Consider the following 15,159-nt stretch of genomic DNA (forward strand, 5'->3'; position numbering starts at 1 on the left):
CCCTAAAAAAACTGGAAGTTACCCGTGCCTTCACTGTGTAAACTGTAAATACATGGTGAAGGGACGGGAATTTATCCACCCACAAACTGGGATCTCTTACCCCCTTAAATTTTATTTGACCTGTGACTCTAGTTTTGTGATTTATGTTTTATGGTGCCGCTGTAAATTATTATACGTGGGTGAAACCACATGTGATTTCAAGTCCCGGTTCAATCAACATCGATTTTCCATACGGAAAAAACGTAAAGACCTGCCTGTCTCACAACACTTCGCGGCCATGGAACATGTTGAAGGAGATCTCAAGTTTATGATCCTGGATCATGTTCCGTTACCGCGGACTGGTGGTGACCGTATCAAAATGCTCAAAAAACGCGAGTCCGAATGGATTTTTAAGCTACAATCCATTCGTCCGATGGGCTTGAATGTAGAATACAGGCCATGACTTTTCATATGATTCCCTTTGGCTTTGTCCTTGTCGGCTTAAGTGTTGAAAAAACTGTTTTCTTGTTTTTAATGAATATATTTGGATAATATATTTTTTTATTGTTTCACTTTTCAGGACCTATTGCTGGATGGGCTTAGCTCAGCGGGAGGCGTGATGCTTACTTTAAACATGTGTGGCTTATTCCTGGATTACTGCTTATTATACTGTTAATTACAGCTATATTTACTATTGTCACTTGCATACTTAGAAAGTTACTGTGCAGGATTCCCACCCGATAAGGGGTTAACTGTGACGAGCATAGTGGGAGGGTGATGGCTGCCGCTGTTTCACCTTCCCCCTTTTCTGTGCCCGTTGACGCCGGACGACAGCGCATCGCAAGATGGCATGTCGCCCGACCACATACCCTGGGTGTTCTATCCGTGTACTGCCACAGAATTTCTTGTTTTGTTGTTGGTTTTACCTTTACTTACGGCATTGTTATGTTACGTTGCCACGTCACGTGACGCTTCACTAGGTGATCATGTGTTTGACCTACATTGACGTCACGGACATGCGCAGTAGCAGTTCCGGGACGCCACTTCCATGCGGCGCATCACGCTACAGTTCATCCTCCCACCATCGAGCACGCCCCACTCCATGTTCGGTCCTGTCAACATCACATATTCACAGGTGATAATGATTCACTATTAATTGCCACTTTTGTATTTTTACTGTATTTATGACTAGTATGTATACCTGGAAGCCTTATGTACGCCGACTACGGCTTTGAGTTTAACTACCTTCCGGGCTTGTCACATTTGTATTTTTCTGATATTTACTATATCTTCTGTATTTTGTATTTTTTATCGATTGCCACTTGTGTATGTTAATTGACTATGACTGCATAAAATGCTCACAGTTCCCACAATGCTGTATTGCTTGAGAATGGTCCCAGTAAGCGGACCGAAACGTCGCACAGGTGAATAAAGGGTCCCACTTTTTTCACCAAACGGATGTGCTGCGGTGTCTTTCTTTATTCTATATATATATATATATATATATATATATATATATATATATATAAAATAGATAAGAAATTTCACAGCACAGCACAAAAACTTTTATTCCCGAGACAGCGACGTTTCGGTCCACTTGCTGGGACCTTACTCAAGCTGTCCCTACAGCCGCTGGCACTCTGCATCTACAAGTTAAACTGCTGTGCTGCCCAGCTTTTGTATCTTCTTTATATATATATATATATATATATATATATATATATATAATGAAAAAGGAAATTCCAAGGCACTTCCCAAAAATAGATACGTGTTTATTTCACCAGATGCAACGTTTCGGTTCTCCCTTTGGAACCTTTTTCAAGCAGTGACAAATTCATGGTGCAAATTACATATATTTATACCACACATGTGATTATTGGATAATTAAAACAATCAAGAACAAAAATATAAAAAGTGCATGATTATAATATTAAAAATACATATAAAACTGTGTATAATACAATACATATATTGTGTATACATTCATATATGAAATATCCAAAATGTGCATATAATTAAATGTACAAAATCACAGAATTCATAAGTGATCCATAATTCATTAATTACAAAAAATGTGAATAACCCCTGGTTTGTGATTAAAAACATAATTGATGTGTGGGGGAAGGAGGAGAAACCATACCTATCAGCATAGAAACACCATGAGACACAGCGTCTCAATAGTATAAACGCGCATGTCAGAAGGACCTGTGATGATCAGTCACATGATGCATCCTGATCACACTGCCACTTCAATCCAGACGGTCATGTGAAAGGTGCAGTCACATGACTAAACATCACATGATGCATCCTAGTCACACGGCCGCTTCCATCCACAGCATCACACTATGCTGCCTTGCCTAAAACACATGATAATAGTCACGGGATCAGACAAGATCACGTGACCGTGTATTATGCAAATGTATGTATCTTATTCAGCTATAATAGGACAATCTGGGGACTGGGGCGGGTCTGATCTGGGGTTTGGAGGGGGGGGGGGGGTCCAATTAGAGGCCGATAGGGTCTGCTGGGGAGCTGATCTGAGGCTGATTGGGGCTGGGGGTCCAATCTAAGGCTGATTGGGTCTGAACTGAGGCTGATGAGGGCTGGGGGGTCTGATTGGAGGCTGGGGGTCTGATGGAGTTTGGGGGTCTGATCTGAGGCTGATGGGGCATGGGGGTTTGATTTTGGGGTCTAATCTGAGGTCTGATGAAGAATGTGGATCTGATTTGGGGGTCTGATGAGGGTCTGATGAATAATGAGGGGTTCTGATTTTGGTTCTGCGCTCTGATGGAAAAAAATGTTTCTTTTTTTCCTCCTCCAAATCCTAGGTGCATCTTATAATCCGAAAAATATATTGTACAACATGTCGCTATACTTACTGACAGTAACGAGCGTTGACTGCATCTCCCAGTAGATAGTTAGTCAGTGTGCCAGAGATACAGAAGTATCATATGCTGTCAGCACTCACCACGGACAGTGTTAAAATAGTAGGGAGACAGTGCAATATATATAATCTGTGTGTGTGTATATATATATATATATATAAAAATCATGTATGTCTGTCTTTCTGTCAGTAAATGTATGTGTGTCTGTCATTGAGTGTCTGTGTGTGTGTGTGTGTGTGTGTATGTCAGTGAGTGAGTGTACGTCAGTGAGTGTGGATGTCTGTCAGTCAGTAAGTGTCTGTGTGTTTGTCAGTGAGTATGTGTATGTTTGTCTGCCAGTGAGTGAGTGTCTGTCAGTGAGTTTCTGTGTGTGTGAGTGTTTCAGTGGGTAGGTGTCTGTCAGTGAGTATGTCTGTCAGTGAGTTTCTGTGTACGTCATTCAGTGAGTGTCTGAGTGCGCGTCTGTCTGTCAGTTTGTGTGTGTGTGTCTGTCAGTGAGTGAGTGACATGAGGGGGCGGCAAAATGGATCTTTGCCTAGGGCGGCAAAAATCCTTGCACCGGCCCTGATTATATATATATATATATATATATATATATATATATATATATATATATATATATATATATATATTGTATAGTCAGCCTTATCAATATATAGGGTACTGCGCTGTGTTGTGAAGATGGATATTCCTCCTCAATGATCATTTAGAGAGCGCTGCAAAGGGACAATTCAGAGCCAGTTTTTTTTCATCCGAATGTAAAAATTCCTTTACAGTATATTACAAAAAAACTTTTCTTGTGACCTCCCCTATACATTACAGAAAGAAAAAAAGAAAAATGACAATTACACTTTAAGGCTACTATCACACTAGCAGCAGGACGGATCTGACAGGCTGTTCACCCTGTCGGATCCATCCTGCCGCTATTTCGCTGTGCCACCGGACTGCCGCTCCGTCCCTATTGACTATAATGGGGACGGGGGGCGGAGCTCCGGCGCAGCACGGCAAGAGGCCCCCGGACTAAAAGTACTGCATGTCCGACTTTTTAGTCTCACCACGCACTGCCGTGCTGCGCCGGAGCTCCGCCCCCCGTCTCCATTATAGTCAATGGGGACGGAGCGGCAGTCCGGCGAAATAGCGGCAGGACGGATCCGACAGGGTGAACAGCCTGTCGGATCCGTCCTGCCGCTACTGTGAAAGTACCATAAGATCTGGAGAAATCCTTTAATGCATTCTTCCAGCCATTGGCAAGTTGTGTGACATTCTCTCAGAGATCAATGTAAGGAAAAGGAGCGACCTTCATTTGACGGGTGCTCCACTCTCTGGTGACATGTGCATTCTCTGTTTTGACCTGCCAGGTCATAGTGTAGGCTATTTTGAATAAGGGTTGGAAGGGCTTGGGTACAATTTGCTACCGATTTGATATTGTCAGGCTGCATTTCAACAATTGCATATTCACTGCCGCCACTTGACACCAATTCTTCGCTGTGAGTATTAGGCAGTGACAAATTTCCTTGCTGTTTTGCAGGTACGATATGGATCACTGAAGTACAAAGTGAAAAAAAGACCCCAAGTTTACTTCTAATGGGACTTAATGAAATGCCCTGAACTGCTGTAATACAATCATGTTCTATGTCTGAATGTGACGTGTTAATATATAGTACGTTTCAGAAACAGCAGTAGACCCCAAGAAGCAAGAACAACTTCCAGGATCACTATTTATTGTTGTGTATTTTATATGTTGTTTGGAACGTTTTAGACCTGTAACTTTGGAGCCACTTAAGGGATTCTGTGCAACACAGTGCTTTAGTCTTAATGTTTCAGGACCGGATATAGGTCTTGCTAGTCAGGAGAACAGGTGAATCAGCATCTGGAGGACTGGAGCAGATCATTAGGGTTTTTATTACAGTTTTATGCAATATTCATGGTCTTATGGATCGTAAATGTTTTCTGTACACTAAGAGGCCTTACTAAATTCGGACAATTCTATCAAATGGAAGCTGCCTTATCCAAGAGCTTGCAGTTTACAATACAACCAGATTCATTTCCTAAAACAGAAAATATTATTTGTCGTTGATTAGTTCCTGATAATTAAAAAGGAAGTTTATTTTGCTGTCTTAAAAGGAACGTGTCAGCTCGATGTGGACATACAAAATGCCCACAGTTCCTTAGAAATCTGGTCTTGTTGTTCCCAAAGTGCCTCTTGAGTATTTCTGCTGACGTCCACTCTTCCGCGGTATGCAAATTAATGGTTAAAAATGAAAAAGGCTGACACTTTCCCTGCCAAAACCCTGCGTCCTGTACCGTGTTTGATGTTCCCTTTCACGGAGAACATCATCCCCTTTGTCTCTGGGGATATTGCACATTTACTGTTCAGGAACGTCAATCAAAGTAGAGTAGGCCAGATTCGGGAGAGGAAAGCACCAACCTCCTTGACTTGTGACCGCTAATTTGCAGATGATCGAGCATGGTTTACAACAAGTCAGAGGAAATGTACAAAAGGTACTTTGGAGAACAACATGACCAGATTGTTAAAGCCTGTTGGGCAGTTTCTAGGTCAAAATTAAGTGGGCAGGTTTCCCTGAAATAGGAGCAGTCAAACATGTCTGTTTTAGTAAATTTTCATAGTAAAAAGTGGTAACACCCACTTGTGAATCTACTCATACTGTGTATTACTGGAGGAAGGGCACAACGCAAAGATGCCCCAGAATTTACTAAATGTCAGGATAGCTGACAAATTCTTTTTAAAGAGCACCTGTCAGCCCTATAAAACCATGTATACTGCCTGGTAGGGTTGATCATGCTGATTAAAGCAGTATATTTATTTTGTTTTTAGCTTTTACCACTACAGAGATGTCATTACTTTTATATTTATGCAAATTAGTTACTTGGAGCACCGAAGGGATGGCTATAGCACTAGGAGCACTGCTACCGCTATTCCCCAGTGCTGAGTACACCCCCTCCTCCCATTTGATTGACAGGGCAATAAATCTTGTCTTGTCCTGTCTTCTGGAGCCCTTTATGTGCCTCACAAACTCTGCACCTGTGCTGGCATGCCACTCATAAGCGTTCCTCCTCTGTCTCTGAAGTCGCCGGAGCCTAAACTTCCAGGTGTAATAAATTCGTTGGCATCTGCATACTGAATCTGCACTGCTTGGCAAGAAGCAACAGATCTAGAGCACAGGTGCAGAATTTGTGAGCCACAGCGCAGGCGCCCAAATACAGGGCAAGATGAGAGGCATTGCTCTATCAATGAAATAGGAGGGTGGAGTGTACTGTGCACCAAGACGTAGCTGTACCAGTTCTCCTAGTGCTACAGCCAGCCTCTCTGTGCTCCAAGTAACTCCTTCTCATAAATATAAAAGTAATGAGTTCTCTACAGCGGTACAAACTAAAAACAAAAGAAAGATATTGTTTTAATCAGCCTGATCAACCCCACCAGGCAGTATTCCTTGGTTAATAGGGTTGTTCATGCTAATATTTGCTCTTTCAAGGAGTTGTCTGGGTTCAGAGCTGAACCCGGACATACCCATATTTTCACCCAGGCAGCCCCCCTGACAAGAGCATCAGACCATTTCATGCTCCGTTGTTCTCCTTTGCCCTGCACTGAATCACGCAGGGCAAAGGCATTTTTAGGAGATCCGGTGACATCCCGGGCTCTCCTTAGGGCTGCCAGGTGGGGGCTTCCACCCAGCAGTGAGCCTAGTGACATCACCGGCACTGATGGGCGGGCTTTAGCGCTACCCTAGCCTGTTAAACGGCGCTAAAGCTGGCCCATCAGAGCCGGTGACGTCGACGTTTTAAATTAGAGGGGCAAAGGTTTAAAAGTAATATCAGGAAGTATTACTTTACTGAGAGAGTAGTGGATGCATGGAATAGCCTTCCTGCAGAAGTGGTAGCTGCAAATACAGTGAAGGAGTTTAAGCATGCATGGGAGAGGCATAAGGCTATCCTTCATATAAGATAGGGCCAGGGGCTATCCATAATACTCAGTATATTGGGCAGACTAGATGGGCCAAATGGTTCTTATCTGCCGACACATTCTATGTTTATTGTAAATAAAAAAGCCTGTGCCCTGTGCTATCCAGCGCAGGGCAAGGGAGCGCATGGGAGTATAACATGCTCCGATGCTATAATAAGGGGGGCTGTCTGGGTGAAAATATGGGTATGTCTGGGCAACCCGGACAACCCCTTTAAACAGGTTACACCTGAAAAAAAATACCCTTGCTGGACTACAAGTTATTTTACATAACTGAATACTTACACACAGTATACTGTTTACTGATCCAACTTATTTCTTGGCTATTGGAATCAGAGGTGATTTTGCTTTTTTACCTCCATTTATATTTTTCATTAGTTTTTCCTTTTCATTGTTCATCCTTTGTATTAGATTTTTTTTTTTTTTTCATTGTACATTGCCAAGTATTGAACTTGCTTTCAAATAGAATATTGTCCTTTGATGCCTGTACAAGCACTGCTGGCAGTGGACTGTGCCGCAGGGTGGAAGGCCAGGCAGAACAAATTCTTACTTCCTGCTATTTTAATTTTCTTTCGCATTTGTTTTACTATGCAGTTTGAAATTTTGCAATTACTTTGTACTCTACCAATTAGTTGTTTTTTTCTTCTATCATTCAGGTTATTAAGACAAATGTTTCATAATCATTGCAATACTAAGCTTTATTTTAATGTGCGGCACATTATGTTTTGCGTGTTATATATCTAATATTTCTCTGAGGTCCAGAGTAGATACTCTTTATCATTTTATAATCATTATGCATTGAGTAGTTTACATGAATACATTTGATTGCAGTTGTGCTTTAATTTTGGGAGTTGGAATTGGTTTTTTTGCGTTTATTTGAAAAATCTGTTTTGTTTTATGTTTGTATGTTTTATATTTGACTTTGTGGTTGCTAAATGTTTATATATTTCTGTTCCAATTTTTGCATATAGTCCGTGACAATGGTGTTTTAGAACCACTGGATAATGATATAAAGTACGTTTATAGTATGCTTCATGGTGGAGGCAGTTTTGCTTATTAGATACTTTACATTAGCTTTACAAGATCATTGAGCTCCTAAGGTCTCCTTCTAGCGCTACTTGGAAAACATCTAGGTGATTATGCTGATTGGATCGGTATTGATTAAAATTGCGATTCTGGGGGGAGGAAGGGGCTGCAGGATCTTGTCTTCTCACTTTATAGTTATGTTAAAGGAGTTGTCCAGGATTTTTGATATTGATGGCCTGGAGTCAGGATAGGTCATCAGTATCTGATCGGTGTGGGTCTGACCCCCAGCACCCTTGCCAATCAGCTGCTTTGTGGAGACTGCAGCCCTCTAGCAAGCTCTGTGGCCTCTTGTTTGGCCAGAGATGTCACGTTCATGTGTCACATGGTCTAGGCACAGCACAGTCGCATTCAAGTGAATGGGCCTGAGCTACAATACCAAGTACAGCATCTATACAATGTAAGGTACTGTGCTTGGTAGGCTGTGAGGAGGCCACAGCCTCTTCAAGCAGCTGATAGGTGGGTAAGGGGGGCGGCAGGAGTCGGAGTGCCACCAATCAAATATTGATGACCTATCCTGAGGACAGGCCATCAGTATCAAAATCTTGGACAATCTGATCCGAAGGCTCCAGCAACATGGTGAACTACCTGTGTTGATGAAATGGTATCCACCAAAGTTGGCTTTCTAGCCTAGTATTCAGTCCTTCTTTAGGATAATAGTGGGCTCTGAAAGGAAACATATTACAGTAAATAGTTGAAAACCAAAATCAGAGTAAATTTTCTAGGAAACTACCCAGGGAAATTTTCTGTGAAACAAAATTTTTCTTTTTTTAAATTTTATTTTGACTTTCCTGTGGTTTAAATAGCGACCAATGCAGCGATCTTCATTTTAAATCTTAACAAGTCAAAGGGGTATTCCCATCTGGGACATTTATGGCATATCCACAGTATATGCCATAAATGTCTGAGAGATCTGGGTCCCACCTCTAGGACCTACTTCTGTCTTAATGTAGGCAGGGCTAAACAGGTGAACGCACAGCGTGGCTCTCTCCACTTCAGTAGCACTTGAGAAAATACCCGGGCACACTTTGCAGCATAGGCTTTGGATAGGCCATGAATGTTTTTTAAATAGATAAAGTTTTACTTTTTTGATGATAAGAGATCGCACTGCAAGAAGTTATCAAATTCAAGTTAGAAAGCGCTGCATCTGTAGGTGTTTCTGTCTTCACAATGCAAGGGCTTCTCGGTGCAGTCCCAGGCTTGGGTCTGTCTTAGTTTACAATTTTTCAACGTTTTTAAAAGACATGCAGGCAGATTGCACACTTTTTACTACTACTGGAACCCTGGCACAATTTCGGAATTTTGTACAAATATAATTCACAATATGTGTAGACAGAATAATATATAGATATATAAAATGTGTGTAAAATGCTGTATGGGGAGGCTTTCTTTCCATGTTCATCATACTGGAATCATCAGTTCATCTGTTATATTCAATGCAAATTGTGGAAGACCTGCTGACTAGCTTGACACACACAGCCCAGCAGTTACATCGTAGAGCAACCTCAAAAAGTATTTTCTTATATAAGTACAGTCCTCTAGGCAGGGGAATGGTCTCTTACTAGTCCCAAAATGAGGGATTGTAATATGTTTTGGGCAATTTTTTCTATTAAGATTAGAAGAGCACTCTGTAACATGGGTTTATTGCATCTGGTGTTATGTAGTATATACATATACAATCAAATAAATAGCACTCCAGTAAGAGCTTAACAAGTATTCCGAAGCCAAGTTTCATAAGTGGCTTCTGTTTTCATCTGCGGTATTGTCTAACCTCATCAACAGCCTAACAACACTTGGTTAGGCTACTTTCACATCTGCGTTTTTGCTGGATCCGTCATGGATCAGACAAAACGCTTCCATCATGATAATACAACTGCACCCGTTATGAATGGATCCGGTTGTATTATCTGTAAAATTCTGGGCGCCGAGAAAACGGATCCAGCAGCATTGACTTACATTGTGTTTCATGCCGGATCTGTCTTGCTCCGCATCCCATGACGTACTCAAAACGCAACCAAACGGAACAGGATGCATTCTGGTGCGTTCTGTTCAGTTCTGTTTTGTCTCCATTGACAATGAATGGGGACAAAACTAAAGCGTTTTATTCCGGTATGACGGAAAGGAAAACGCTGCTTTGAAAGTAGCCTTACCCAATTTTAAGGAGTTTTCCGAGCTAAAGAAAAATGATGTAAAATACCTGCATGTATGCAAAAAAAAATGCAGAAAAATTCCTGTATGTGTGCAGAATGCTCACCAAATAATACCACAGTAGACCGGGAGTAGCCGTTTTTCCATTTTCATTATCTTGCCCTGCTCTGTGCTGTACCTTTGTATGGATGCTACTAGGGCTTACAGTTCCCAGGATTCTTCTCCCCTCTCACACACATTGCTTCTATTTACAGCCGCCTGCGTGTACTTCTGTAATTACTCTGTCTTCACACACACTGAGCTCTGTTTTGCTGCCCACCATGAGAAATACGATCCCTCCATAGACAAAGGGGGAGGAAGTGAGCATAAGAGGCAAGTGATGTTTGATGTCCCATGCTTTAGGGAGAGGGGGTAGCCATTTGTACAGTGTACAGGATGCCACACAAGCAGTAGATAAACCACGGGCATGGTGCATGCACTGCATGTGAGACTGTCTTGCAGACCATTTGCACACTAGTTTTAAGAGTTGGAAAACTCCTCTAATTGATTCAGCACACCAAAGTAGACACCCTTGAGAATCAGACCCACCACACATTGACAATGTGTTACCTGGGATATGCACAAATATTAAAGCAATAACCTCTGAGATAGACAACTCTAGTGATTTATCTCATTGCGAGCTCAAGTGTAAGCGAGGTGGTGACGTTATTTCAAGTACTTTGCACTAACTTTGTACAGAGATTTACTAATATGCTGTAGACTACTAAAGATATTGTGTGACTTCTCTGTTAATGCTTTTTAAACTTACAGTATGTACAGTCTAGGAAGAGGAGGTGGCCAAGGAGAATTGGCTTTGTACCAGGCATAATACTGTTTGTATAACGTGTGTAAAATTTCAGCTAGGCTAAGACTACAGTATGTGTCGTCAGAAAATTACCTAGTTTTTATGTTAAATATATTTTTCCATTTTTGATCCTACAATTTATATATATTTTTTTGAAATCCTAAAGCCCAGGGGTGTTCGCACTGCCACTGTGCCTTATAATAGGCCAACATGACCTGCTTTATAGAGATCACTTTTCAACAGTCATCTCATTATCAACCCGAGCAGGATTACAGTGAAAGATAAATCCTCTGTGTAGATTACACAGGATCCCACAATTAACAATAGGTGATGTCACAGTTTATCTGCTACCACTCCCCTCAGTAACCTCTGCACAGGTCGCAGCATGTCTAGAAAACCCCTTTTGCTGGAATAAGCTTTCAACTTTTTTTTAAAGTTGATAAATCTGGCTTAAATCAGCTCAGCAGGCAAACCAGAGCCACTTTCCCACCTAGTGTTGGAAAAGTTTGCCTAAATAATCCCAAAAAGTCACAAAGCCCTAATTTGTGACCTTTTTGTGTGCAAAACCTAAATTGCTGAAATGGGTTTTACACATTATGCCACATAATGTGGGAGGGTGTATCCATACCTACTGAAGAAAACCAACAGTGTGTTGGCATATTCCCTGTGCTGATATACTGGTATGCAAGAACAGATTTTTAAGGTTAGAAGTATAGTATGCAGAATCTTCTACCTTGGAATCGAACAACGAAATCTCTTTTCTTTATCTGTAGTATGGAACATCATTCTTTACCCAAAATACGTTTTCTTCATTACATCCTCAGTTCTCCTTTCTCACCACCTCCTCCGACAGACCAGAATATTATTTTTTTATTAAAAGGAAAAACGAAATCAGTGCTGTAATTTGTGCTAGATTTTTCAGAACGCTTGAATTTTGTAACGGGCTATAACTCTGGATGCTGATTATTAAGCAAACGTTATGCAAAAATGCTGGATCTTTTTGCAAAGGAGTCCAATAAAAATCTTAAATACAGTACACTGCTTGTTTTTTTTTTGTTTTTGTGTGGTGAGCAATTTGTAATGTTTGATTTCTCTTACATTTAATCTGCTTGTTTATCTTCTATTTTGCATTTTATAGAGCATGCATTTAAAGGGGTTATCTGAGATAAATACAAACTGGAGCAGAAGCAATAAATGTCATAAAAAAGCAACAGAAATTCATACTCCCTTTTCTCCTCTGCTGCTTCCAGCTTCATGGTCCAGCCCTGCAGCACTGAGGTCATCTTCCTGGCTGCAGCAATGTTGTTCCGTGCACACCAGATCACTGTGTACACAGACTATGGGATGTGACAGCTGAGGCCAGTGACTGGCTGCAGCAGTTATGTGGTATGTATGGGATATCACTGCTGCAGCCAGGAAATCAAACAAAGACTGAATCTGCCAGGGAATAAAATGGATGAGTATTACTTTACTGCTTCTACCTCAGATTTTATTTATCTTGGACAACCCCTTAAAAATTAATATTGATGGCCTATCTTTTTGATTGGCCACCAACATCAGATTGGTAGAGGTCTGACTCTTGGCATTTCTGCCTTTTATTTATTTGAAGCGGCTACGAAGCTGAGACAAGCAGACAAGAACTGTGGCCTCTTCATTGTTTATGCCGTCAAAATTGTTAACCCCTAAAATCCCTTTAGTGTGAAGAAAGTACCTTGAGTGCTACTAATAAAGAAATTACGCATGTATAGTAGATGTGGTGGATTGCTCTGCATTCAAAGTTTGTGTATTGAAGGATTACAGACTTTTTCCTATTTTTCTGCTAATTGATCTAATGCTATCTGAAGCATCATTTAAATAAAATATTTTTTTGTTTTTAAAGGTTTTCAGTTCAGATAAAGGACCGATAATATATAGGCCAGTTATTGGGGATGAACGTATGCAGAAATGCTCATTCCCTAAAATTGGTCTGTGTAAAAGGTGGCAGCGATCACGCGATGAAAGAGCAAAAGCTTCTTCATTGGGTAATTGTATCTTCCCGCCAATCACCTAAAATCATTGTGGGTCATTTATTAAGATTCCAGTCTTAATAAGCCCCTGCGCTGGATCCTCCGAAGTTAAGTAGAGGCGCTGGCCTCTACATACCTTCGGCGTATCCAGCGCCGGTCTAAATGTAAGACAGCTTCCTTGCTGGCTCACCTGTTAAAAATTAACCAATATCAATTGGAGAGAGGTCCCATAGCAGAGAATCAGGCTTCATGTCACCCAAGACTGGAACAGGCCACTTTCAGATATTTAGGCCCCGGCACCCAGACAGAGGAGAGAGGTCCCATAGCAGACAATCAGGCTTCATGTCACCCACCATTGAACAGGCCACTTTCAGATATTTAGGCCCCTGACACCCAGACAGAGGAGAGAGGTCGCATAGCAAAGAATCAGGCTTCATGTCACACACCACTGGAACAGGCCACTGTCAGATATTTAGGCCCCGGCACCCAGACAGAGGATAGAGGTCCCATAGCAGAGAATCAGGCTTCATGTCATCCACCACTGGAACAGGCCACTGTCAGATATTTAGGCCCCGGCACCCAGACAGAGGAGAGAGGTCGCATAGCAGAGAATCAGGCTTCATGTCACCCACCATTGAACAGGCCACTGTCAGATATTTAGGCCCCGGCATCCAGACAGAGGAGAGAGGTCCCATAGCAGAGAATCAGGCTTCATGTCACCCACCACTGGAACAGGCCACTGTCAGATATTTAGGCCCCTGCACCCAGACAGAGGAGAGAGGTCGCATAGCAGAGAATCAGGCTTCATGTCACCCACCATTGAACAGGCCACTGTCAGATATTTAGGCCCCGGCACCCAGACAGAGGAGAGAGGTCCCATAGCAGAGAATCAGGCTTCATGTCACCCACCACTGGAACAGGCCACTGTCAGATATTTAGGCCCCGGCACCCAGACAGAGGAGAGAGGTCCCATAGCAGAGAATCAGGCTTCATGTCACACACCGATGGAGAAGGCCACTTTTACTTATTTAGGCCCCTGACACCCAGACAGAGGAGATAGGTCCCATAGCAGAGAATCAGGCTTCATGTCACCCACCACTGGAACAGGCCACTGTCAGATATTTAGGCCCCGGCACCAGACAGAGGAGAGAGGTCCCATAGCAGAGAATCAGGCTTCATGTCACCCACCACTGGAACAGGCCACTGTCAGATATTTAGGCCCCGGCACCCAGACAGAGGAGAGAGGTCCCATAGCAGAGAATCAGGCTTCATGTCACCCACCATTGAACAGGCCACTGTCAGATATTTAGGCCCCGGCGCCCAGACAGAGGAGAGAGGTCCCATAGCAGAGAATCAGACTTCATGTCACCCACCACTGGAACAGGCCACTGTCAGATATTTAGGCCCCTGGCACCCAGACGGAGGAGAGGTTCATTCAACTTTGGGTTGCCCCGCAATATAATGGTAAAATTAAAAAAAGAGGATTGAATGAAGAAGTGCCCTGGAGTACAAGAATATATGGTTAAGGGGAGGTAGTTATAAATGTCTAATCTGCACAAGGGATGGACAGGTCCTGTGGGATCCATGCCTGGTTAATTTTTATGAATGTCAGCTTGTCCACATTGGCTGTGGACAGGCGGCTGCGTTTGTCTGTAATGACGCCCCCTGCCGTGCTGAATACACGTTCAGACAAAACGCTGGCCGCTGGGCAGGCCAGCACCTCCAAGGCATAAAAGGCTAGCTCTGGCCACGTGGACAATTTGGAGACCCAGAAGTTGAATGGGGCCGAACCATCAGTCAGTACGTGGAGGGGTGTGCACACATACTGTTCCACCATGTTAGTGAAATGTTGCCTCCTGCTAACACGTGGTGGTGCAGTTAGCTGTGGCGTGGTGACAAAACTTTTCCACATCTCTGCCATGCTAACCCTGCCCTCAGAGGAGCTGGCCGTGACACATCTGCGTTGGCGACCTCTTGCTCCTCCTCTGCCTTCGCCTTGGGCTTCCACTTGTTCCTCTGTGACATTTGGGAATGCTCTCAGTAGCGCGTCTACCAACGTGCGCTTGCACTCTCGCATCTTCCTATCAAGCTCCAGTTCAGGAAGTAAGGTGGGCACATTGTCTTTGTACCGGGGATCCAGCAGGGTGGCAACCCAGTAGTCCGCACACGTTAAAATGTGGGCAACTCTGCTGTCTTTGCGCAGGCACTGCAGCATGTAGTCGCTCATGTGTGCCA

At 42.8% G+C, this 15,159-nt stretch overlaps 1 protein-coding gene and 1 long non-coding RNA gene across 2 annotated transcripts in view; both read left to right on the forward strand.

The window, feature by feature from the left end:
- Positions 1-6,530, forward strand: part of REEP3 (receptor accessory protein 3) — a 189,120-nt gene extending 182,590 nt beyond the window's left edge. The window contains exon 8 of the mRNA XM_040438869.1: positions 4,393-6,530. Within this exon, the coding sequence (XP_040294803.1) occupies positions 4,393-4,449 (57 nt within the window). The 3' untranslated portion in view covers positions 4,450-6,530. The remainder of the gene's footprint in view (positions 1-4,392) is intronic.
- Positions 6,531-6,916: 386 nt separating this feature from the next.
- Positions 6,917-11,951, forward strand: LOC121005997. The gene is made up of 3 exons (XR_005780003.1): positions 6,917-9,759; positions 10,100-11,256; positions 11,335-11,951. It is a non-coding gene; the product is annotated as an uncharacterized LOC121005997 (long non-coding RNA).
- The last annotated feature ends 3,208 nt before the right edge of the window (positions 11,952-15,159 follow it).

The sequence above is a fragment of the Bufo bufo genome, chromosome 6 (assembly GCF_905171765.1).
Source record: "Bufo bufo chromosome 6, aBufBuf1.1, whole genome shotgun sequence".
Taxonomy (NCBI): Eukaryota; Metazoa; Chordata; class Amphibia; order Anura; family Bufonidae; genus Bufo; species Bufo bufo.